The sequence below is a fragment of the Adiantum capillus-veneris genome, chromosome 19, assembly GCF_014529385.1.
Source record: "Adiantum capillus-veneris isolate H3 chromosome 19, ASM1452938v2, whole genome shotgun sequence".
In the NCBI taxonomy this organism is placed as follows: Eukaryota; Viridiplantae; Streptophyta; class Polypodiopsida; order Polypodiales; family Pteridaceae; genus Adiantum; species Adiantum capillus-veneris.
In genome coordinates, this window is record NC_140949.1 from 108,268,076 (window position 1) to 108,292,972 (window position 24,897).

The 24,897-nt window shown below is 43.8% G+C and overlaps 1 protein-coding gene across 2 annotated transcripts in view; it reads right to left on the reverse strand.

Annotated features, from left to right (window-relative positions):
- Nucleotides 1-22,687, reverse strand: part of LOC147434627 (oligopeptide transporter 4-like) — a 45,227-nt gene extending 22,540 nt beyond the window's left edge. The window contains exons 1-2 of one of the 2 annotated variants that reach the window (XM_086491085.1): nucleotides 22,207-22,687; nucleotides 21,884-22,010 (exon numbers count right to left, since the gene is read on the reverse strand). In XM_086491085.1, the coding sequence (XP_086347211.1) occupies nucleotides 21,884-22,010; nucleotides 22,207-22,344 (265 nt within the window). In that variant the 5' untranslated portion in view covers nucleotides 22,345-22,687. The other variant, XM_086491084.1, reaches the window with a different exon arrangement.
- Nucleotides 22,688-24,897: the final 2,210 nt, after the last annotated feature.

The window sequence follows — 24,897 nt, forward strand, 5'->3', positions numbered from 1 at the left end:
TGACGGAGTGCCAAACTGTTCATCAAACACACGCAAAAAATGGAATCGAAACTTGTCTTTTTTATCTAAATCTATCAACTCTGACAAATCACAATGGAAATGCCAATGCTTGATGGTCAATCTTTCTTGTGCTCTTTCGGATATAGTGTCATGCCAAGGAAGAGACATGGAATGTGAATTCCTTGAATGCAAACATTTTCCTTTCAAGAGAGTCCCGCATACATCCGTGCTTATCCATGAGTGAATCATGTGCATCGTACAATATGGCATGCCTATGGAAAGAGAACACATAAAGACGGCGACTAAAATACTGGAAACTGTCATGAATGAAACACTCGAACAATGCGTACTGACTAACCATGCGCATACACAATACTTCCTATGGGGGTTCCTTAGATCTTGACTCGAGAGCCAAGATCGGTTCTTCATGATTGATCGAATCTACAATGAGGTTAGCTTCACTAGAAAAAGCATCAACTAAACCATCATCTTTGTGAACAATCACATCTTTATCCTGCAAATCATCATCATTGTGAATAATCACATCTTTATCATGCAAAACATGTGTCGTGCTTTGGAGAAGACAAGACTGAGAGAGTCTCCTTCTCCTGATTCTTTTCAACCTTCCCCTGCACATTAGAAATGAGAGATGAAGAATGAACAACTTCCTCTCCACGGATGACAATGGGAGAGTCACTTTTGGCATTAAAAGTGAAAGTATTGGTTGCTCAATCAATGAGAAGGTTATGCTCAAACCATCGAATGCTTGATAGCATATCACATCCTGAGAGAGGAAATACTATGTCACAAAGTGATGACGTGGCTGCCCGCTCTACGGGAAACCCTAACCCTAAAACCAGAAACCCTAATTCTGTTGAAACCCTAACCCTAAAATCAAAAACCCTAATTATGTTGAAACCCTAACCCTAAAATCAAAAACCCTAATTTTGTTGAAACCCTAACCCTAACCCTAATTTGCTGGCTGGAGCTGCGCTGTACGGACGCCTCCATGATTTGCGGGCTGATGACGTGGCAGCAGCATGCAGGAAAAGCACTGTTGCGTGGGCAGCTTTTGGCTACGCATGGGATTTGCTTTTTCCTACACTTTGGAGAGAGACAAAAAGGCCTCTTTGCTTTATTTTAACAAGAGAGAGAGAAAGAGAAAGCCTCTCTGCTTTATTTATTAAAAGAAAGAGAGAGAAAGAACTTTTGCTTTATTTTCAAAGCTTTTACTTGAAGCTTTTGATTTCAGCTTTTGGGGCTCTGCTTTTGGCATCCCTTGTAACTTTAAATATGTGAGCAGGCCTCTCAGAACTCAGAGCATCTGGACGTAGAGTCTGAGTGTGAGCGCCTACCAGCACTCTTGTACTTTGAACTCAGATTAATACAAAAGGAAATACCGAAAGGGGCGCCAGTCTTTGGGGCCAATATCTCTAGGCACGAAACTCCGCCGGGCCAGTGTCGAATCAATTGTGAATTGTGAACTGTTTTGAAGTATTTAATTGTGCTGTTGCGGTAGATTCTTGACTTGGAGTGTCCAAGTCTGTTACAGTGGTATCAGAGCACGGCCAATTCTCTTCTACGGGAAATCCGATCCCAAATTTTTTTTTCCACGGCACCTATGGCTTCAGGCAAAGATCAATCGACTCCCTCTGCATCCGGAGATGCGGAAAGGGATCACAACGAAGGTTCCGGCAAGGAGTATGGCCCACCTCGGCCTACTCAGGCGAAGCGTCGAGAGATGGAGCGTCGTCAACTGATCGGTGATGCAACAAAGATGATGCTCAATTTTGCGAAGGACCCAAAATTTGCAAAATATATAAGCGTGACTTCTTTTCAGGAAGTGCATGCGTAGTGGCAGAAAACCACAACACCACTCCCAAAACCCGCTCTCAAGAAATCTTCTGCTCACAAGAAATATCCAGAGAAGGAATTAGAAGAGGTGGTTGATGCACGAATTGCTCAGCTTTTTGACACGCAAAACAAAGCTAAAAATGCACGGCAAAAAGCAGAAGAAAGACACTGACTTCCCCGGCTATTTGGGTCGTCGGTCGACATTTGAGAAGGCAAAGAAACAGAAGAAGTGTGTTCAATTTGAAGAAGTACCCAGTTCTTCTTTTTCTTCTTCTGGCAGTTCTTCTAGCTCATCTGACTCGAGCGAAGAAGACCGAAAAGGCAAAAAGCGAAGCAAGAAACAACGCTTCGGAAAGGGCAAGAAAAAGGCAAAGAAGTATTAATCTCGCCGAGTGAGTGACAGTTCTACAGAGGACTCGTCTACAGACAGTTCAGACTCTGACGACAACAACTTTTATGCAAAGAAGAAGAATTTTTACAAAGCCAACCAGTATGACTTTCTAGAAGACAAAAGCAAGAAAGTCCGAGAGTTTAAGGAAGGTGGACAGTCAATTACATTTGACACGTTTTCTGCTTATAGAGATGCTTCGAAGGCTTTGTCTTTTGTATAGCAGTTTGACATCGCTTTCGCGGGAGGGCGTTACTCAGAGCACTCTAAGATTCGGAGAGCTACCTCTTACTTTAAGGGGAATGCTCGAACTTGGTGGTCCCCGCTTCTATTAAGCAAGACAGCGCCAGTTAAATGGCTGAAATTCAAGAGGCTTTTTATTTCTTCTTGGCTGACTCGAGAGTATGAACGTGATATACGAATTGCTTAGAACCATCTTCGCATGACCAAGAAGGATACAGTGGACGCTTATTGCAAGAGATTATGGAGCTCTTTTCTACCCGCCTCTTCATTTAAGAAGATTGAGCGGTTTACCTTGGGTCTACCTACAGAGATCCGAGATCACTGCTTGGAACATAAGTCAGCTTCCATTCAGGAGATGATGAGTCATGCGAAACGGGGTTTTTGACAGTTTGACCTACCCCACCGATGAGATCATGACACAAAGAACTGAACAGACTTCGACAAATGAAAGTAGAAAGAGAAAGAGAAACACAAAAAAGAAGGATGCACGACCCAAGCGTACTCCTCAAGAGAGAGCTCGCTACATAAAGGAGGGGAAGTGCTTTGAATGCGGAAAAACTGGGCATATCTCCGTGAAGTGCGATAGAGAGGAGGAAGGAGTCGTCTTACGAGAAAGAAGTAGAAAGTTCCAAAGCAACTGAGAAACGTGGCAGAAAAGGCTGATAAAAAGCAGAACTGGTACCACATTGCGTGGGGCTTGAACCGAATCAAATGAATGAAAGTACAAACTTTGCCGCTTTTGGGGCAAAGTGAAAGATCACGCAGCTCTTTTGAAGGAGAGCCAAGGCCAACTTCTTTTCACTTGGAATTGGCGGCTCGATTTGGAATTACATCCGATAGGCTGAGGCCACAGGCGGAGGTAGTTTGAGTGGCACCCGGACGGGATGTTTCCATTACACCGAGCATTGGCAAACTTCGTTTGCAATGACAGGGGTGTTTAGGGCACAAGGAGTTTTACCTATTTGCCTTGGAAGGTTGTGACGTTCTACTCGAAATCCCTTGGTACCACAACAACAACGCCGTGGTTGACTACCGGGCCGAGAAAGAGACTTTGACAAATGAAGGGCTCAGAGAATGTACTTGATGAACTTCAGTTTCTTTACTCACTTTTTTTTTGAGAGAGAACTGAACGATGGATAAAGGTCGAATATGTTTTGACCTGAACAACATAACGCCAAGATTTTCTCCACACTCATGCCGATTTGTTTTCGAAGGCCTGTCAGGCGAGTTACCACCCACTCGTCATGAAGATCATTCTGTTGATCTGATACGAGGAAGCACACCACCGAACCGGCCACCTTATTGTGTGAGCCGAGCACAGAACGAAGAGATTATGAACCAAGTGAAAGACCTCTCGGAAAAGGGTCTTGTCCAGCCTAGTACTTCACCGTATTGCTCTCCAGTGTTGTTGGTTTTGAAGAAAGACGGATCTTGGAGAATGTGCATCGATTATAGAGCTCTCAACAAAATCACCATCAAGAACAGATTTCCAATTCCTAGGATCGATGATATACTCGACAGATTACAGGATTCTCGTGTTTTAGCAGGATTGATTTGAAGAGTGGATATCATCAGATCCGAATCGCGCCGGGAGACGTCTACAAGACAGCCTTTCGGACGACTTTTAGGTTATTTGAGTTTTTGTTAATGCCTTTTGGCTTAACCAATGCTCCTGCAACATTTAACCGGATGATGGACAGGATTTTTTCAAGAGTATGGACTATTTGTTGGCACTTTCTTTGACGACATCATTGTTTTCTCCAAGGATGAGGCAGAACATAGAGATCATCCGCTTCAAGTCTTTCAGGCATTACGAGATCACAAGTTAGTGATTAATGCAAAGAAAGTGAATTTTTCCTACCAGAGATACACTTTTTGGGACACATTGTCTCAACATCGTTCGTACTACAAGCGGTTTATTAGAAAGTTTCCAAAGATTGCTTCCCTTTTGCAATATCTTGGTACAGAAAGGAGTCCCTTTCTTGTGGGGACCCACAGAGGTGACTGTCTTTCAGACTTTAAAAGAGAAATTGACTACAGGACCAGTTTTGTCTTTGTCGGACTTCCAAAAGTCATTTGAAGTATACTGTGATACTTATGGTCGTAGTCTGGATGCGGTCTTAATGCAAGAATGCCAATGTCATTGCCTACGAGAGCCGATTGTTCTCAAGGCCAGAATTGACAGCACAAATTTGTGAGAAAGAGCTTTTGGCGGCTATCCATGCTCTTATTCAGTGGCCACTTTACCTACTCGGAGCCGATTTTACGGTTTTCACAGATGATGGGAGTTTATGCTACTTCTTGTCACGGAAGCAGCTATCGGAAAAAGCAGATGCGGTGGGAAAAACTTCTTGTCACAGTTTACTTCCGGATTGTCCATGTGCAGAAACAGAAGAAATTGGTAGGAAATACTTTGTCCCGAAAGCCGTTGATTCTGGCTATTTCCGCGATACATCATAGAAACTTCGAGGATTTGGTCAGTCAGTACGCCACACAACAGATTTTGCAGATGTATTCAGCGAAATACAGAGAGGGGAGATAGTAGCAGACTATTCCATTCGGAATGGCTACTTGATGAAGAAAACCATGTTGTGCGTTACACAGCCGTTGAGGGAAAAGGTTCTAGCCGAATGCCACTGTCCGCCTTTTACGGGTCACCGCGACATTGCTACCACCTTGAAAGGGGTAGAGAGATACATCTTTTGGCCGAGACTCAAGAAGGATGTGGACGAGTTTGTGCGCAGTTTCTTGATAGCACAAGGATTGTTACAGCTTTTTTATAACCATACCCACCCGCCCTGGGAAAGTATTGCAATGGATTTCATCTCTCGAGAACATAGCGTGGGCACGATTGTTTATTGCCTAGGTCTTAGATTTACATGGCATGCTTGAGACAATTGTCTCCAGCGGGGACCCAGGTTCACGAGTTTGTTTCGGACGGCTATTTGGGAGAACATAGGCACGCAGTTGCAGTTCTCGTCATCGTTCCTCCCGCAGACTGACGGGCAATCATAGATTGCTAATTCAGTGGTACTCGATTTGTTGAACTCTTCTTTGTTGGATCAGAAGACTACTGGGGAAAGGTTTTTACCTTTGGTGGAATATGCCTACAGAAACACGATTAACTCTTTGATGGGCAAGGTGCCATTTGAGATTTTTGAATTTGCTACGAAGGTTCTACCCTTCCTTAGCGTGACAGATAAGATTTTTCTTTGAAGCCGACCAGCTCACGAGGGACTTGGTCCGGAAGGCTTGGCAGAAATTTCAAGAAAGACAAAAAAAGGCAGCAAATCGCCATTGTCGCGATTTGAAATTGAAGGAGAAGAATTGGGTGCTCTTACATTATGGAAAGGCACGACCGAGAAAGAAAACAAAAAGGGAAAGGAGCGGCTTCTTTGTAAGCTTAGCATCACATAGTGTGGACCTTTCCAGGTTTTCCGAAAGATAAATGATATCTCCTTTGGACTAAAGCTACCAAAATACTGGGAGGATTCAGTGTTTTATTTTCATGTGAGTCTCTTGAAGCCTTTTGAAGGCGATGTGCCTTATGATGAACAACTCGAATTAGACGAAAACGAGCAGATACTCGTTCCACATCATGTCAGAAGAACAAGGCATTTATTCTAAGGAAGGTCGATGTTATCATAGTCACATCAAGGGTCGTATAAAGCAAGGTTGCATCCGTACGCACGTACGGATTCTATCCGTACCATGTGGTTCAGTACGTACGAATAGGTTTCGTACAGGTGTTTTTTTTTTTTACAAAAAATTCAGCCCTATTTCAGCCGATTTCAGTTATCATCATCATCTTTAGTCCTATTTCAGTCCTCATCATCGTCCTCTGATGATGATGATGGCTTTTGAGTGCAGTGCTGAGTGTGCGGTTTTTAGTGCTTACTAGTTATTAGAGTCGGGACTTCAGACTTCAGTCTTGGATTTATCATTTTCATGATTCATTATATATTTATTTTGATGCTCTTAGTTTTATGTGACCATGGTAGCAAACATCTGATACTATTTGTTTGTAGACATTGATCAATGGTTAGCTAATCTTAGCTTTGCGTTTTCATTGTTCGGTTAGAGTCGTGACCTCCAGTATTTGGCATTTGTAACGGTGTACTGTTGATTTGCTAGTCTTTATTTGAAGTCTTGGTGAATGCATAAGTAAATGTATGAAGTACTCTCAGTTTTAGGCTTTGTGAAAAAAAGGACGAATTTTTACGTACCTAAAAACTCAATCCATTCTGTACTACGTACGTTACGTATTGAATTTGTACCAAACACTACGTATATAACTACGTCGACATAAAGAAAACATGTCCTAAGATTGAATCTAACGAATTTAAAGAACCCACATCCTCTGTTAATGCCATAAATGAGAACAAGAGTGTGACCCAAGTTTCTCATGATCCTCCCTTTGATGGTCATGTGAAGGGTTAGCGTTTTGTCATATTGTTTGATCCAGGCAGTATGCATGATGTGATAAGTGACTCTCTTGTCAAAAGAGCCCGCTTGGAGGTTAGCAAGACATCTCCTTTCTAGGTGTCGGGCTCCCAGTATGGACTCTTTCATCACGCAAGAGTGCCTTGAGGTGTTTACTGTTCAACAAACGTCCTTCCGCAGAAAATTTGTAGTATGTAACAGACTTGGACACTCCAAGTCAAGAATCTACCGCAACGGCACAATTAAATACTTCAAAATAGTTCACAGTTCACAATTGATTAGATATTGGCCCGGCGAAGTTCCGTGCCTAGAGATATTGGCCCCAAAGACTGGTGCCCCTTTCGGTATTTCTTTTTGTATTAATCTGAGTTCAAAGTACAAGAGTGCGGGTAGGCGCTCACACTCAGATTCTGCGTCCAGATGCTCTGAGTTGTGAGAGGCCTGCTCACATATTTAAAGTTACAAAGGATGCCAAAAGCAAAGCCCCAAAGCTGAAATCAAAAGCTTTAAGTAAAAGCTTTGAAAATAAAGCAAAAGTTCTTTCTCTCTTTTTCTTTTAATAAATAAAGCAGAGAGGCTTTCTCTTTCTCTCTCTCTTGCTAAAATAAAGCAAAGAGTCCTTTTTCTGTCTCTCCAAAGCGTAGGGAAAAGCAAATCCCATGCGTAGCCAAAAGCTGTCCACGCAACAGTGCTTTTCCCGCATGCTGCTGCCACGTCATCAGCCCGCAAATCACGGAGGCGTCCATACAGCGCAGCTCCAGCCAGCAAATTAGGGTTTTAACAGCCAACAAATTAGGGTTAGGGTTAGGGTTTCAACAGAATTAGGGTTTTTGATTTTAGGGTTAGGGTTTTCCGTAGAGCGGGCAGCCACGTCATCACTTTGTGATATACCCCCCTCTTGAAAGCATTGTAATCGCCCTCGATTACGCCTGCAAAACAGACAGAGGCCATAAACCGTCTTAGAAGACACTGACTGTTAGTACCTACGTACTAGGAACACACATCTAGCACATATACCAATCGACAGTCACATCACACGACATCACAGGACATCACTAGACATCATAGGACATCACATGACATTCAACATTCATTCGGATCTTAGACCATGATTTATCGGCAATGTAGCTAGCAATCACATCTAGATCTAGTTGGGACCTCATCGATGCCCAATTGACTAACCCCTATTGCAACCATGTCTACTCGAGATCAATTAGACCAAAATGCTGCAGTCATTTCGTCTATCAATTCCTGCACTTAAAACAAGTCAAGAATAAATCAGTTTCATATTCAGGAATTCCATTTCATAAAGTCATCTTGCAGAATACTGTCAGCTCTCAGTATCCCTGAAGCTCAAAGAGACATCAGTGACTTTAGTATTCTAAAATCGAGACATCTGTTGACAAAGGAGCACACCCACTACACCAGATCTTCGGCCAAGCTGAATTCTTGGTTCCATTTGGAGTAGACTATGCTAAACCAAAAGCTTTAAGGTAAAGATTCACATTCCAAGGAATATCTGCTAGGTCTTCCTCCTCCATTCGCTTCGCATCCAATGCGAACTAGGTCTTGAATTCAACCAAGAACCGTCAGTTCGCTTTACCTTCTTTCTTTCTTTCTGTGCCAATTTCTGTGTATCCTCCTAAAATTCCTTGTGTTGCTTTTTCATCTGGAGTGAGCTTAGGTTTAGCAATTGTGTTAGCTTTACCCTTAGATTCATTGTGTGAGTTCTTTTTTGAGAGACTAGAGAAAGATTGGTTAGAAGAGTTACCATTCTTACCGTTCTGAGGGTTCTGAGGAGTCTGAGAGGTACTTTGAGAAGTCTTGTTCTCCTTCGGCTTTCCCTTATTGTGCTTCATCTCCTGCGCGAGGGCAGTCGCTACCGCCTTGTTGAGATCGATTGGATCGAGTACCTCGACATCATACTTGATATACTCGTCCAATCCATAAAGGAATGCCTCCTTGGCTCATCATCCGATTTGCGTAATTGGGTGCCGAGCTGCAAAACACGATTAGAGAAAGACATAACTGACAAACCATTTTGCTTGAGACTGCGCCAATCGTCTCTCAACCGTGCTAGGTACTATGGTGGCATAAACCGTGCATTGAGCTTGTCTTGGAAGTCGGCCCAATTGAAGGAAAGGGGCGCGCCTTCGTCTGCTTCCTCTAGGTGCGCGGCCAACTGTGTCTCTTGCCATGCATGGTACCAATTAATGGCATCACCGGCAAGGTACATGGCTGCCATCAAAACCTTGCCATTCCCTGTCTTCTTAGTTGTCGCAAAATAAGCATTAAATTGATGCAACCAAGAAGGAATAACACTAGCATCTATCTTACCGTCATACTTACTGAACGTGATCTTCTCTGTGACGGGGTTGTTGGAGTTCGAGTTTCTGCTACTTGATGAACTACCAACATCTTTGACCGGTTCGGACTTCGAGGTGAGTACCTGTAGAACCAACTCTTGCATGCGTTGGTCTCTCTGCGCCTCACGCTCTAACTCCAAGGCCGCTCGTATTTCTTTGGTCGCCAAGCGCGCTTGCTCACGCTCACGCTCCAAGGCTACCCTTCTGTCTTCAGCCGCCAAGCGCTTGCTTGCGCTCCAAGGCTAACCGTCTTTCTTCAGCCGCTAAGCGAGCTTGCTCGCGCTCGCGATCAAAGGTGGCACGTTGCGCCTCTTGTTGTAATATTATGTCCATCATTGACTTGTTCAAAGCCTCCATCGGATTTGGTGCAAACCGTGGCGAAGGGGGAGGGTCGGAAAAACCTCTTGGTGGGGAAAAGTCTTCTTCACCACTTTCATGCTCATCACCTTCATGCAAAGTATCCATTCCGCTTCGGGTGATGACCATACACTGAGATCTTGGGTTCTTAAGTTCACGGAGAACTTGGGGTCTTGAGATTCTTGGGTTTTTGGGTTCTTGAGTCCTTGAGTTCTTGAGGTTCTTGAGGTTCTTTCTTTAGCTTGCAATCTGTGTTAGAGAAGGATCTTCTCTTACCCGAGCTCTTCTCTTTCCTACGAGCGCACCCCTTGGCGGCCTTGCGCTCACACCAAGGTTGCTTTTTCCCACCTCACGTCGATTGGCCGGCTGCAAAGTGCACGGTCCGCTCTCAATGAGTGAAAAGAGGAACAAGGGGAGGCTGGACAAGCCCTTCTTTCTTGGGTTTCCTGTCACTCTTCACAAACACGATTAGGAATCAACACGCCCAAGTGGACTTGGGTTACGTGCGACCACAAGAAGCAAAAAAATTTCTTGTCGTTCTTTCCTTGAGTGATACAAAACACTGCCAAAGCTTTGATACCAATCTAAGGTGCAACGGAAGTGAATGTTGAACTTTGCTCAAGATGAGTGCTCCGAACTGTGCTCAAGGTTTCCTTTTACTTACGGAAGGGAGAGCCTTCCTTGTTCCTTTAGTGAGAGAATGCAAATGGTCACAAACAAGTGGTAAACACTGTGAATGAAGGTGCTGAGACTGAGAAATAGAGAGAGAAGAATACGACACCAGAATGTTGTCAAACCCTCCTCCAAGGGTCCCACTCTCTATGGCGAGAGAGGTCTATGCTATTGATTGCACAATCCTCGTACAATGGTCTAAATGCAATGGACTTGCTGACGATGTCGACAACGATGATGACGACATCGAGACAGGCTAAAATCTGAAAACGCTAGGGGCTAAAATCTGCAATTCTTGTATCTGCTGAATTCTGACTCCATGTCAATGACGACGGCGACGGCGGCGGCGGCGACGCGACGACGATGCACTGAAAACGCAGATGCTGAAATCTGCGAACAGCAGGCTGAATCTGCTGGCTGATATGACCGTGCAGCGAGGATCTGCTGCGGGAAGGTGAGATCTGCGTGGTTTGGGGGCTGCGGTGCGGAGTCTAACTGCTGAAAACTGAAAACGCTGATGCAATGGGGGTTCTGTCGCCAAGAAACTGCAAACTCTAGGGCTGATCTGCTGTTCCAAAAACGCTAGGGCTGATGAGGTGGTATCTGCTGCAAAAACGCTAGGGAATCTGCTAACGCCAGGCTGATCTGCAATATGCCAAACGCTGGGACTGATGTGCAGTTGCTGAAAACACTAGGCTGTTCTTGATGGCTGAAAACGCTAGGTTGTTCTACCAGGGGTCTTGTTGAGAAGGTGCACTACCAGACACTGGGTCTCTGCTGCCTCTTCTCCCAGAAAGTGATAGTGCTAGCTTTCTTATATAACCACTTGCAAGATTTGCCCTACCCAGATTCCCAACAAAGTCACTTAATAATAATAAGTGAAAAATGGCTAAAATAGGGAAAATGGGTTCTATGCACTGTAAAATGCTCCTGATGGGTACTGACTGTAATCTGATGATCGTGTTGTGTGCAACCAGAGGAAATGCAACTACTCTAAGTGTCTGGACATGCACGGTCTACGAACAGACTTACAAAGGTGCTAGAACACTTCCTAAGCTAATTGAACCCTTGTCATGAAGTAGCTTGTCCAAATGCACATAGGGTTAGATGTGCACGTGACATCTCCAATCTCATACGAGGTTTTGTTTATTCCCAGATTTAACTTCCTATTAATAGGGTCGTGGGGGTTTTGCAGAAGTCGCACAATTTGGTTATTTTCCGACATAGGGAAGAGGGTTTATTAGCTTTGTGCATTGCATTCAAAGCCAACATTTTAAGTCTCTCTCTATATAGTGTTTTCTTCTCTAACAACAACTCATTTATCCAATATTTTTCTCTCTTCAACGATTCTGTTCCAGATCGCGCTCTCTCCCTAGTGCCTTGATGTTTTGCCGATCTCTCTCCCTCTATGCCTTCTCTTGCTCTAGGCGACTTTCCTCTGGCGCGTACTTTGTAGATATAGATTTCACCACGACTAGGTTGCTCTCGGAGGTTGCTGCTATCCACCATCGAATACGATAGGTTGTACACCTGCTACCGTTGTTTTAAGCTATATCTGTCCATCTTCCGCTGCCACTTCCGATAGAGCCACGACAATGCAGATGACTATCCCTTGCTATAATACAAAATCAAACAGTGTAGCAATTCAATTTTAGAGAGGGTTCCATACCCAATACCCCACCCCAAACTTTTTGGCCTCTAAAGGCCTTAGTCTCCATATAGATGAAGGTCGTCCAATTCTTGTTGTTTGACATGCGTCCTCAAAAGAGCCTTAAAAGTCTTGAAGAGATTGAAGAGAAAGAAATTATGTCCTTTCAAATGATCTTTCCCAAAAGCTGCATTTAGTTCTTTTTTGGAGGGGCTGCAACAAATGATTTGACTTTGAACATAATAATCCTTTAAGAACTTTTGATTCTGTTTTGTGTACCACAAATCATTTTAAAATTAAGAAATAAACTAAATTCCGCAAAAGCCTGGCACATTGCAGTATGTGTCTACGATTTTAGAAGCATTTGTTTTAAGGAAAATATAGGCAAGGCCACCCCATTATATAGAATAAAATAAAAGTCAATTCACTTCCCAATTGCAAGAAGTTTTTAATTTTTGACACCCTTCACTTTTGCATTTTAGATGTTTTGAAAGGAGTTTTTAGTTTTTTAAAATTGGGAGGCCCTACTGGCTCGTTGCATAGTTTATTCATCACTATCGAGATTCCTCTCGATCCCAACGTTACCACTCAAGAATTTCTCTCTCTTACTCACCCTTACAAAAGAAGGACTCGAAACTGCACACATAAGATTTAGATTAATCATGGGAGATCCCACGTAACCACTCAAGAAACCTTGTGAAGCGGCTGCCAGGGTCAACCGTGAAAATTAAAAATATTACAGCCTACCTCTGCGCCCTCCCACAGAGCAGCATTACTGCGATGACCTGTTAGGCGCACAGCCCCTAGTTTCTGTGCTCTCCCTTCATTTGCTCCCCACCTCACGCAACACCTACTCACGGTCTCCATGTCTACATTCGCCCCTTCTGCACTGGTATCTCACTTGATTCCTTCGATTTTCGGATTTAAAATCATTGGGCCTCCCTACTCACTTTGAAATTAAGATATTTTTTCCAATTGTGGAGACCTAATCACTTTGTGTCACCATATACATGTGGTAGTGATTTGTGTGAACACACTTAGGACTGCCAGGGCATTTTTTTTCCCTCACTAGGAAGTTTTTTCCCCTGTGCATTGTATATACGCCCTCACTCTACGGCTATCTTATGTTTCCATTCCACACTAAGTAATATACTCTCTGTTGTGTGCCTTGAGCTTTCGTCGTCTTCTCCAAGCTGAGTGCATTTCCCTCCAACCCTAATTCCAACAATTGGTATCAGAGCAGGTTGCGTCCTCCCGCCTTAGTCGCCAGCAGCTCCAGCACATGCCTGCTTACTTTCTCCGATTTTTGTGAGCTTTGGTGAGCGTCAACATGTCGACAAATACTTCGGAAGTACTCGTAGAGCTTCGTCTGCTCAGAATTTTCATTTGGGCTCATTTCGGCCTCCGTTTCCACCACAGGCAAACTGCGCAGGCTATTTTGTCATTTTGTGCAGAATTTGTCAGTGTCGTTTTCTGCATAACAGGTCCCTTACAGTCTTCTATGGTTTGTGCTATAAAGCACATGTTGTTCCCCTTTCGTTTCTCCTCTTTTCGGGCAATTTTCACATCAGGTGCACACATTCGCCATGGCTGACAACAACACAGATGTTCAAGATGTTTGCTGCTGAGGACAAATTGGATAGAGACAATTACCCTATGTGGGCTTACATGATGCAACACCCCTTCATCTTCATGTCGTCGGCTTCCTCATGTGTGGTTGAAAGTTTCGTCCTCATTTCAATGTTGAGTTGCTTGATTTTCATTAATGTCATTGGTCTGATTTGTAGAGAGTACAATCTTCATGGATAATGGCGTAAAGTACTCATGCATTTTATTTACAATGCTTGTGATGTGAGTGCTTATGACGATGTCCTTGTGTCAAAGGGCATTTGGAACATTGTGCAGGGCATTGATGTACGTCCTGATTCTAAGAATGTTGCAGGTTTTGGTGGTAGGATTGTTGTTGCCAGAGCTATTTTGCCTACGATTGAGCAAGCTCGTTGGGATGTAAGAGATGTGCAGGCTCATGCATTAATTGCGTTGTCTGTGAAGCGCACTATTACTCCTCACATTCGTTCAGCAAAATCTGCAAAACAAGCTTGGGATATTATAGTTGGTCTTTATGCAAGTCCCAATGAGGCCAAAATTGCATTGCTGCATAAAGAGCTAACAAGCCTTTCATTTGAGGGCCCCCGCTCTCCAACCCTCACAACGACCCACCATACAAAAGCCTTTTGACGAAGATTATGCATGAGTAAGATGAAATGGACACTTTCCTTGTTGGTGTCAAGGATATAAATGAGCAGCTTATTCTTGCAGGTAAAGCCATTTCTGAAAGTTCCCTTGTGTAGACTGTTCTTGATGCTTCGCCAGATTCTTACCAAACTTTTGCTAATACTTGGAGACTTATAACCCAAGGAAATCTTGAAGTTGTCAAGTTTGATGCATTATGCACATTGTTGTTGCAAGAGTAACTTTCCAACAAAAACAGGTCTACGTGCAATTGAACGGGCTTTTATTGCTACTCAAAGAAAAGGTTGTAACAGCAATGTAACCACTTCTCATGGTTCTTCTACGAGTGGAAAATCTTCTGTTTCTAATGCTTCTGCTGGCAATACTTCGTCTAGGAATTATGGTGATAAGGGCAAAAAGAAGATGTGTCGCCATTATTGTAAAGCTAAAGATCTCTTAATCAAGCAGTATCCGAAATTAAAGGCAAAAGAGGCTAAGAAGAAAGAGGTTGGATCAACTACAAGGTCCAAAACAAGTGCAGCTATTGTAGAGTCTTTGGTGAAAGGAGATTGTGATGCTGATGTAGATGCAGAGTGGGCATTTAGTGCAGAGTGTACTTATGATCCTACTATCCATGATGCATGCATGTTAGTTGCTGCAAATTCACATGTGTGGTATTTTGTCAATGGTGTTACAAAGCACATTATCTCACATCGTGATTTGTTTGCCTCTCTTGAATTTGTCCCTCACGGGAATACGATCACTTGTGCCAACAATGCCTCTTATCCGGTTCAGGGAGTTGGAAAGATTGTGCTTACTGCTGCGAATGACAGTCCTATCACACTTGTTGATGCATTGTATGTACCCGGTATCAAGAAGAATCTTTTGTCTGTATCTGCACTTGCTAGACTTGGTCTTGTAGTCAAATTTGTGGATGACACATATACAGTACATGATCTCAGTTTTGGTGATGAAATTGTTGCATCTGGCATTTTATGCCGTGGGCTGTATAAGCTCACTTTGTATGACAAGTGTGGACAGAATTTTGTAAAAGCTGTTGTGGATTCAAAAGCTATCTCAGATGCAAAAAGTTTGGCATGCACATTTTGGGCATCTGAACTTTGTCAGTTTGCTGCGATTGCAGATATCTAATATGGTTGCTTCTTTGCCGCCTCTTGAAGCACCTATCAAACATGTTTGTGAAGGCTGTATTTTAGGTAATATGCAACGTTCGAAGTTTCCAAAGGATGGTTCAACAGGGCCACATGCAGGTTGCAGCTTGTGCATAGTGATGTTTGTGGGTCCATGCAAACTCCGTCCTTGGGGCAATTACCTTTACTTCGTGACTTTCATTGATGATTACCCCAGGCATGCATGGGTGTAATTATCAAAGTCGACGATGCGGAAGCATAGAGACCAAGGGGGGGGGGAGAGAGAGAGAGAGAGAGAGAGAGAGAGAGAGAGAGAGTCTTCTGAACCAATCAACCTTGGCAATGAACTGAATGTGTATACAATGGAGGCAAGGGGTTGCTTATATAGCAATCCCAATAAATTGCCCTACCCAAGACTTTGACAAATAAGTAAAATAAACACCTAAAAGCCAAACTAAATAATGGGATCACATTTGGCAGTTCACTTGAGATACCTAAACTTTAACACACTCTCTACAGCTCATAGTGGACATCAATAGTGAGACCTAGTCGATGAAGAAGCTACCATGGACACCCCAATAGAAGGCCTTGGACTACTAGATATACCTCTGTGTTGCTCTCCTCAACTTTGTACCTGAAATTAATGCCATCTTGAGCATTGGTTGCCTTTGTAGAAACTTTGAACTGTAGACCACACTACGTCCAATAATCCCCATTCTTGAACTGTTGTTGGTCGGATCATGGACAGGATGTGTTCCAACATTCATTATCTTGGATTTTTATATTTTGTACGTGATGTGTTCACGATTGGTACACTCATTCATAGTGTTTTAGACATTTGATTGGTTCCCTGCCAGATGCATGTGCATTGAACTCCGACCTACGGGTCCAAACACCAATAACTTGAACTCCAATACAAGGGTCTAAATTGATCATAGCGAGCATTGCTTGCCCCTCTCTGCCACTCACAAGCCTCCCTCTGGCTGAAGCTAGTGGTGACACCGATCTTCATGTGAGATCATCAAATTCCAGCTTTTCCTTCGTGACTTGTAGCCGAAGTGTCCTAGCCACTGTTTCATACTCTTAAGGCAACTTCGTGAGAACCAAAGCAGCTAACTAGGTACTCGTCACTGCACTCTTTATAGCCGATAGTTGATCATGGATAACTTTAGTCTTCATAAGAAATGATTGCATGGAACTTCCTCGGGGAAAGTGTATGGCAAACAACTGTCCAAGAAGGGACTCGCATCGTAGAATCCTGATCAAACATTCCTTTGAGCTTGAACCACATTTCGTTGGCAGTCTTCAAGGTCTGAATAGCTGGAGATAAGTCCTTTGTAAGAGATTCCGCAATGGCCGACATTGCCTTCGCATTAGCCGCATCCCAATCGACACACGATTTGAGATATTTGTCATCTTGAAGGCGGGTGTATCTGTTGTGGGAATCCCGTGTGGGACGAGGCTCCAAGCCGTCGGCAACATCCCACAAGCCTTTCCGTGAGAACTAGAGTCGCATAATCAAATTCCACTGAGCGTAGTTCAATTTGTCACTGGAGCTTGAGTGTAAGGTGCAGAGGAATGAATGTTGTACTTTTCTCAAGATGAGTGCTCCGTAATGTGCTCAAGGTTCCTTTTGTTCTTAGGGAAGGGAGAGCCTTCCGTTGTTAATGAGAGAGTGCAATGATCACTAACAAAGTGATGGACACTGTGCATGAGGGTGTGTGAGACTGAGAGATAGAGAGAGAAGAGAATACGACACCAGAGACGTAAAACCCTCCTCCGAAGGACCCACTCTCGTTGGCGAGAGTGGTCTACTATTGATTGCACAAACTGGGACAAGGTGGATGCATGTGACTGATGCAAGCCTAGGCTAGGTCGATGTCGACGACGGGAATGACGAGACCGACTCAAGGGCTGAAAACTGATGCACTTTATCTGCTGTCCAAAAACGCCAATGGCTGAAATTTGCTGAAAACCAAAACGCTGGTTTGGGGCTGATTTCTGCTGGCTGAAAAACGCTGTTTTTAAGTTGGCAAAAACGCTGATATTCTGAGGCTAGGCGATGCTAGAAATGCTTAGGGTCTGGGAGTCTAGGGCGATGAGGATCCTGCTGAAAAATGCCAAGGGAAGGGAGACTGTGGCGATGATGCTGTGGATGAAAAATGCCAGCAATGGGTGGTCTATGGCGACGAGGCTTCTTGATGAAAACGCTGGATGCTGTGGTTCTTGCTTGGAGGAAAAACACCACCAAGGGGGGGATCTTGCTGAGAGAGAGGGGGAACCTGCTGCCTGCGGTCTGTGTTCTCCTTCTCTTCTGCCAATTAGTGCTAGCCTAGGTTAGCTTATATACAAACTTACTCAATTTTCCCTACCTACTTTCCAACAAAAGTCACTTAAATTAATAAGTGAAAAATGTCAAAAATAGGGAAAATAGGTTAAATGCATTGGAAAATTCCCCTGAAGGAATCTGATGGATTCTGATGGGAGTGCTTATGATCATGCTGTGTGCAACCGGAGGATATGCATCTACACTAAGTGCCTGGGCATGCACGGTCTGCGAACAGACTCACAAAAAACGCCAGAACACTTGCTAATCTAGATTGACTAGACTGACTGAACCCTTGTCTTGTTGTAGCTTGTCCACGGACACGTAGGGTTGGATGTGTCACGTGACATTGAGCAAGGGGGAGCCATGGTGAAGTTGCGAGATCTAAAACTCCGGGAACCTTCTCACACTCCAAAGTGTGGCCACCCGAACCAAGCCGCAAGATCTCCAATATCCTCACCTCTTCCAAGCCGTTTTTCCACTCCACAGCTTATGCCAAACTGCTCCACACCCTCTGCTATCCCTATCTTCAACTACAATTACCCGTCCTTTTTGACTCTCAAGCCGCACCACAAAATTTGGAAGATTGGGCACAAAACCTCACCCTCCAACTCTCCTTATGCCTCTTAGCCCCTAGCGTTTAAAAACGCTTGGCTCACAAGGTCGGTGATGCTCTAAACTTGGGCTTTCCACACCCTCACTGCTTCTCAAAAGGTGTCGTCCACAGACCACAGCGTTTTAAAACGCTTGGCTTAACATTGGGGGACGTCGGCTCCAAGAGGTTGCTAGGGGTGGCGTTTCATAACGCTGCGGGCAGAGAGAGGAGCGCCTAGCATGCACTACCCGACAACGTTTCAAAACGCAACGGGCAGAGAGTGAAGGCACTGTCGCGGCAGGAGAGGGGGCAGGGCTGCTGCACAGCAGAGTTTTAATATGTCCGCAGGCGGGCAAGGGGCCGTCAAGGGGCAGGTTTCGACAGCACTTTAAAACGTTGTAGCAAGGCAAGGGGGGAACACCAAGTGGCGCCAAGGCAAGTGAACTCCGGCAACAAAAGTGGCTGCGTTTTAAAACGCAGGGACAGGAGTAGGAAGCAGCGACATGCGGGTTCGTCCTTAACAAGCTCTTCTCTGGAGCAGCTCCATCACACAAGGTTCTTCATGCACGAGCTACTCCAAGCTCTGATACCATGTCAAAGTCGACGATGCGGAAGCGTAGAGACCGAGGGGAGAGAGAGAGAGAGAGAGAGAGAGAGAGAGAGAGAGAGAGAGAGAGAGAGAGTCTCCTGAACCAATCAACCTTGGCAATGAATAACTGAATGTGTATACAACGGAGGCAAGGGGTTGCTTATATAGCAATCCCAGTGAATTGCCCTACCCAAAACTTTGACAAATAAGTAAAATAAATACATGGGATCACATTGGGCAGTTCACTTGAGATGCCTAAACTTCAACAGTAACCACTTAAAGCAAATCCGAAGTGTTTATGTGCTTCAAACAATTTCTGGCTATGGCTGAAAATGTCTCAAAATGTACTATGGACACCCTCCATTCAGATCGAGGGGGGGAGTATATGTCTCATGAATTTAATGCATTTCTGGATAATCCTCGAATAAAACACCAATGTACAATGTCGTATACGCCTCAGCAAAATGGTGTTGCTGAAAGAAAAAACATGTCACTTACGGAAATGACACAATGTATGGTCAAAAGTCAAGCTTTGCCGCATTCGTTTTGGCTTTGCCGCATCATGTGTGTCACTTATGTACTTAATAGGTGTCCTACGAAAGCTTTGCAGTCTATGACTCCTTATGAAGCATGGCATGATAGAAAGCCTTCTACTGAGCACAGGCGCGTTTTTGGTTGTTTGGCTTATGCTTTGGTGCCACAAACACAACGCAAAAAATTCGATAATAAGGCTGTCAAATGCATTTTTGTTGGTTATAGTATTGAAAGCAAAGGTTACAGGTTGTACCATCTACAAACAAAGCGTATCTTGGTTTCACAGGATGTTGTGTTTGTGGAAGATTCTGTTCAGCCCTTGCTATCATGTACTGAGACAGTAATGTAAGCTCACAGGACATTTATGACAGTTTGTTGCCACTTTTCAATGGTGGAAGTTCGAATGTAAATTCAAATGAGGCAAATATGCAGCCTATAGGGATTTTTTAAAATGTTACAGATCAAAGCGCATTGGCAGTTGCAAGGAACCCAGTTTTTCATGCTCGCACAAAGCACATTGAGGTGCACAGGACAACCTTGCAGATCTTTTCACAAAGGTATTGTCTCGTGAGAAGTTCGAAGCTTTCTGCAAAGTTTTGGGCTTACTCCCCTTTGTGGACTGATCATGTCCTCACAGCATGGCACTTCCCTATACTCTATGTGCCAACTCTCGTTCACCGCATCACTCCCAGCCTCTAGGAGGTATTTGTTACAATATACATGTGATAGTGATGTGTGTGAACACATTTAGGACTGCCGAGACATATTTTCCCTCACTAAGAGGTTTTTTCCCCTGTGCATTTATATATACACCCATCACTCTAGGGCTATCTTATCTTGCCATTGCCCACTAAATAATATACTCTCTGTTGTGTGCCTTGAGCTTCCTTCGTCTTCTCCAAGCTATGTGGGTTTCCCTACAACCCTAAATCCAAGACTTTGAAATTCAAACATTTTGCGAAGGGTTATGATTTTTAATTGTATTAAATAAAAACCAAAAAATGCAAAGTTCTATTTAGACCAGAGTACAATAAGTTAATGCAATGCCCTTTGTACATGCCAAAATGGGTTAATGTCAAATTTTCATCTCATATTGTAAATGTTAAACCAAACATCCTTTTAAAGTAGATTTTTATCTCTCTCTCTCTCTCTCTCTCTCTCTCTCTCTCTCTCTCTCTCCTGCCTTTATTGTTATGGTTAGAGTTTGCGCACTTCTAATCATAAATAGCAATTAATAGCTTAAATTTTGTAAATCTACTTTTACATTAAGGGCTAACTAAGTAAAAGGTTTCTTTTAAACACCGGCCTCTTGCTCTCTCTTTGTTGGAAATCATTATGAGGTTTTAACTTTTTACAATAGATTTTTAACTCTCATGGCCCCTCCATAGTCACTTTTTTGCCTTTTGAAGGCCCTTATGAAGACTTCACCTTGTTCATGCAAGCGTAAGGCTAGGAGCTTGATGTAAAACTGGAGCTCATCAGCAGCCTCACCATCCGGTTTATTTGGAGCGCTTGATACTTTCATATCTTTGGGTGGCAAGCTGTGTTACATATGAAGACCACATGAGACCTCTGCTTGAGCTGAGTCACACCTGCATGGCCAACTCGACCGTTTCCATTGCAGCACTGACAACGTGCAGCAACACCACCAAGCCTTTCCTCAATCTTTTGCAGGTGGGACACGGAGCAGCTATGACAACATGCAGGAACGCCACCAAGCCTTCTTGATGATAGAGCATGGCTAAGCTTTCTGGCACTATAGGCCACTCATATGGCATTTTCCTCCCACCCATTTATGATACAAAAAATAGCCTTTAAAGTTTATCTCTTTCTCTCAGGAGAGTCTGCCCCCATTGTCAGCCACTGGTTTGGCAGGAAAAGCTTCACCTGCTGCTATCATCTGAAGAGCAAGATATTGAGCACATGGGGATGGGCACCCTTGAACCTTAGCAACTGTCAGCTCACACTGAGCTGCTGCCGGCTGGCTGAGGCGAGCCATGTATAGCACAAAGGCAACTGGATGCACTAGAAAAAGGTTTAAATCTAAGAAACACTCAAATTCAAAACAAATTGAGAGATAAGGCAGCTCCGCAAAATTTAAACAGGCTGCAGGTTGTCTACAAGGATTTCGAGCTCTGTCATGTGATAAGATATTAGTATATCCTTACCGTTTAGTGGCAGATTTACAATGCAGTCCAGCTTGAAGATATGCATATAGTGGATATGAAGCAGACACAAGAGGGTTGTTAAGACTCTATTCGTATGTTGTGGTTTGGAGGAATCAAATAGCTAAAATTTTGTTCGAAAAGGGGAAGCTACAGGTTTCCCTATGAGGAACGCGGGAAAGAGCTTAGAATGCTCAGCACATTGTGAGAGCTTAGAATGCTCACTTCGCAGATCAAAACCATGAGACACTAACAAAACAGAAACAAGTATAGCTCCATTAGAGCAAAATGATGCATTGAAGAGGGAGAAAGCCACTTGCCTGAGGCAGGAAGAGGGTGGAAAGGAAGCAGTGCATCAATCTCCTCTTGCTCATCGGGGGTAACTTCCATGGTAAGCTTGGTAGAATGCAAGCAGAGGCCGACCCGAAGTGTGATGAGCAGCACTGGCTTTTAATATGCACAAGAAACCCGCACACACCCATTTCTCGCGTTCGTTGTGTCGCAGTCGTCCTGTTCCGTGATCCTTGGAGATTCATTCACTGGGAGAGATTCTAGACCTGACGTGTAAGTTTTAGTTCCAGGAATCCAGGCTGGGAAAAAGTGGCTTCTAAGGCTGGGTTCACACTGTACATGTTCAGCTTACGTGGACCAACCCAGTGAGCCGCCAGAGAGTTTGCAGTTCACACTGTTCAAGGTCGAAGCAATGTAAGGCTGTCATGGCATGCTGACTCACGGCAAGGCAATGAGTTTCCAGCTGGTTGAGCCGTCCAAAGGTGGACATCTGCACCAAAGACCAATCAACTGCTTGCTCTTGCCTGCACAGAAGCACTTTCTGCAGGCGTTGTTATGCGCAGTGTGAACAAGATTGGAGCTGAGAGAAGGGGGCATGAAAATCTTGGGTGGAAAAGCGTCCAACAGTAGCTGATGCGCAGTCTGAATTAGCCATAAGGCCCGATCCAGACTGGAAGGGTGGGCCTCCCATCACTTCCAGATGAAACACAGGGGAGCGCAACTCTTCCACCGCCCTGCTATTCACACAAGGTGGTAGCAATTTGGCTCCCTTCGCTTGCATGGCGTGGTGCTATAGGTTGGAGAAGACCCCTGTCAAGGTGGAAGTGCTCGAGGGGGGGGGGGGGGGGGGGGGGGGGGGGGGGGGGGGGGGGGGGGGGGTGTTTGTTTTAGAAGAGTTGCAGAGCAGAGTGGAAGAGAAAAAGCAATTTTGTTCTTTGACGTGGCTGCCCCACCAACAACTTCCACTGCCCTATGTGAACGGGGCATCCTAAAGCGTGACTTTTGATTGACTCACAGCAAAAGGAAGCGACTTCTGCCACGCATTGTGAACCCAGCCTAACTTCTCTTTAGGCTATCTTCACGTTTTTGCAAAAGGGATCTTTTTTATATGGCTTTCACCTCTACAAAAGGTTGTGAAAAGGATCCAAAAATGGCTCCATAAATTCATTTTTCCAAGTCCTACATAGAATGGTGGAGAGAGAGAGTCCTAGCACATAAGGGTTGCCGCATGTCTCAGTCGGTGATGTGAGGGCTGCCAACCTGTGGCCCAAAGCAATGAACTATTGAGCAAATGCACAATGTCATTGGAGATTGGGACAAAGCTATGGAGAGAGCTTCATACATTGAAATTTGCACAAAGGAATGGGTTACCCATTGAAAGGGTACGCACATGCACAAAAAAATCAACTGTTGCAGGGCAAATTGAGCTGATGTGGCATGAAGATTCTTTTGTAGCATCAAAGTGCTTGAAAGTAGGATCTTGCACGTAGTTTACCACAACGGCAATGATTTTTGCTTTTTAAGGCTAAATTAGGTTTGGAAAACTGCCCACATGTGCGTGAAGACATTCCAACGGTTTGAACCAAACTTTTTGGTTGTGAGAGATGCAAGGAACTGCACTCTTCATGTGCATACCCTTTGAGGAGGGGTGCAAATTCTAACAATCGACCAATCTTGCTTCATTGAGATGAAAAAGTTGCCACATGTCCATGCATTGACACGTAGGAAACACGCTGGTGTGTTTTGTGGGTGAAAGTCCCATGAATGAGTGGGTTGCCTGTTGAGAAGTGGTGTGGATTCTAATGATTGATTGGTGGCAAGATGAAAAAGCTACCACATGCCCTCACATGTTGACACATCGTAAAGCACATCTATGTATTTTGCGGCTCCAACTGAGCGTGTTTCATGTGCTCACTAAGATTCAAATGCTCCAAAGAACATCCTGGTTCTGATTTTATATTGAAGGGAACTAAGCTTCCCATGAAGAGTAGCAAAAAGGTAAGTGTTTCGAGATGTTTGTGAGATATGGAGACTTTTTGGCAAAATATGAGGGGCATTGTGTCTCATGACTAAATAACACATCTCATTTAGTGAGGGACTAGTATGTGACCCGTGCGCTGCTGTGGTCAAAGAATATGACCTCTGTTTTGAGGGCTACCTTCTCTTCCGAATGAAACACTATCAATACTCTCTTCCTACATGCATAGTCTATTGCATTTCTAAATGTGATGCATGACACAAACATGAATATATGTAAGATGGTGCAAAGCTTTCTTTGATACCAAGCTTGAGAGCTTCTCATAGACATTATATTTTCATGAGGTGCTAGCGCTTGCTCAACAAATTTAAAAGTTTTGTACTTCTATTGGGGGGGGGCAGAGAGAGAGAGAGAGAGAGAGAGAGAGAGAGAGAGAGAGAGAGTCCTCCTTTTGTTCTATCTTGGTCTAGCAATGCTATGAAGCTTTGATTATACATATTAGATAAGTTCACGTGGTGTGAAGAGTTGAAAGCTAAGAGAAGACAATTTAGTTACAAAACTTTTTTTGAGAGTGGAGTGGGTTCTAGAATTGGTTTCAACAATAGGAACACAATTGAATTCAATTTCTTTGCTTCACTCTATTACTTGCTTCTATCCTTGCGTTTTTCTTATGAGCAAGGCATGGTAATAGTGCACATCATAACTTCATATATAGTAAAAAGGACGTCTTTCCCTTGGTCTACCTAGGGTTGACAAAAGTGCTACCAAGTCGAGAAGAACAAACTGGGTAAGCCAACAAGTTTTTAAAGATGAAGGCCCATAACTGCTACACTGTGTAATTATAAAACTTTTCATGTCTAAGAGTAGAGTTGTGAGAAGATTAGGCCTCATAGTTTCCAATATACCAGGAAAGCTTCAAGTTTCAAAGAGATGAGTTGGCTTCCTTTTGTGCACTGGTAATGCTTTACATCATCACCCAATCACAACTACACTTTCACGTCATTTGCATCTTAAATTGTGATAGAAATGAAAGAAAAATAACATCACGTAGTTGTTTATTTTTGC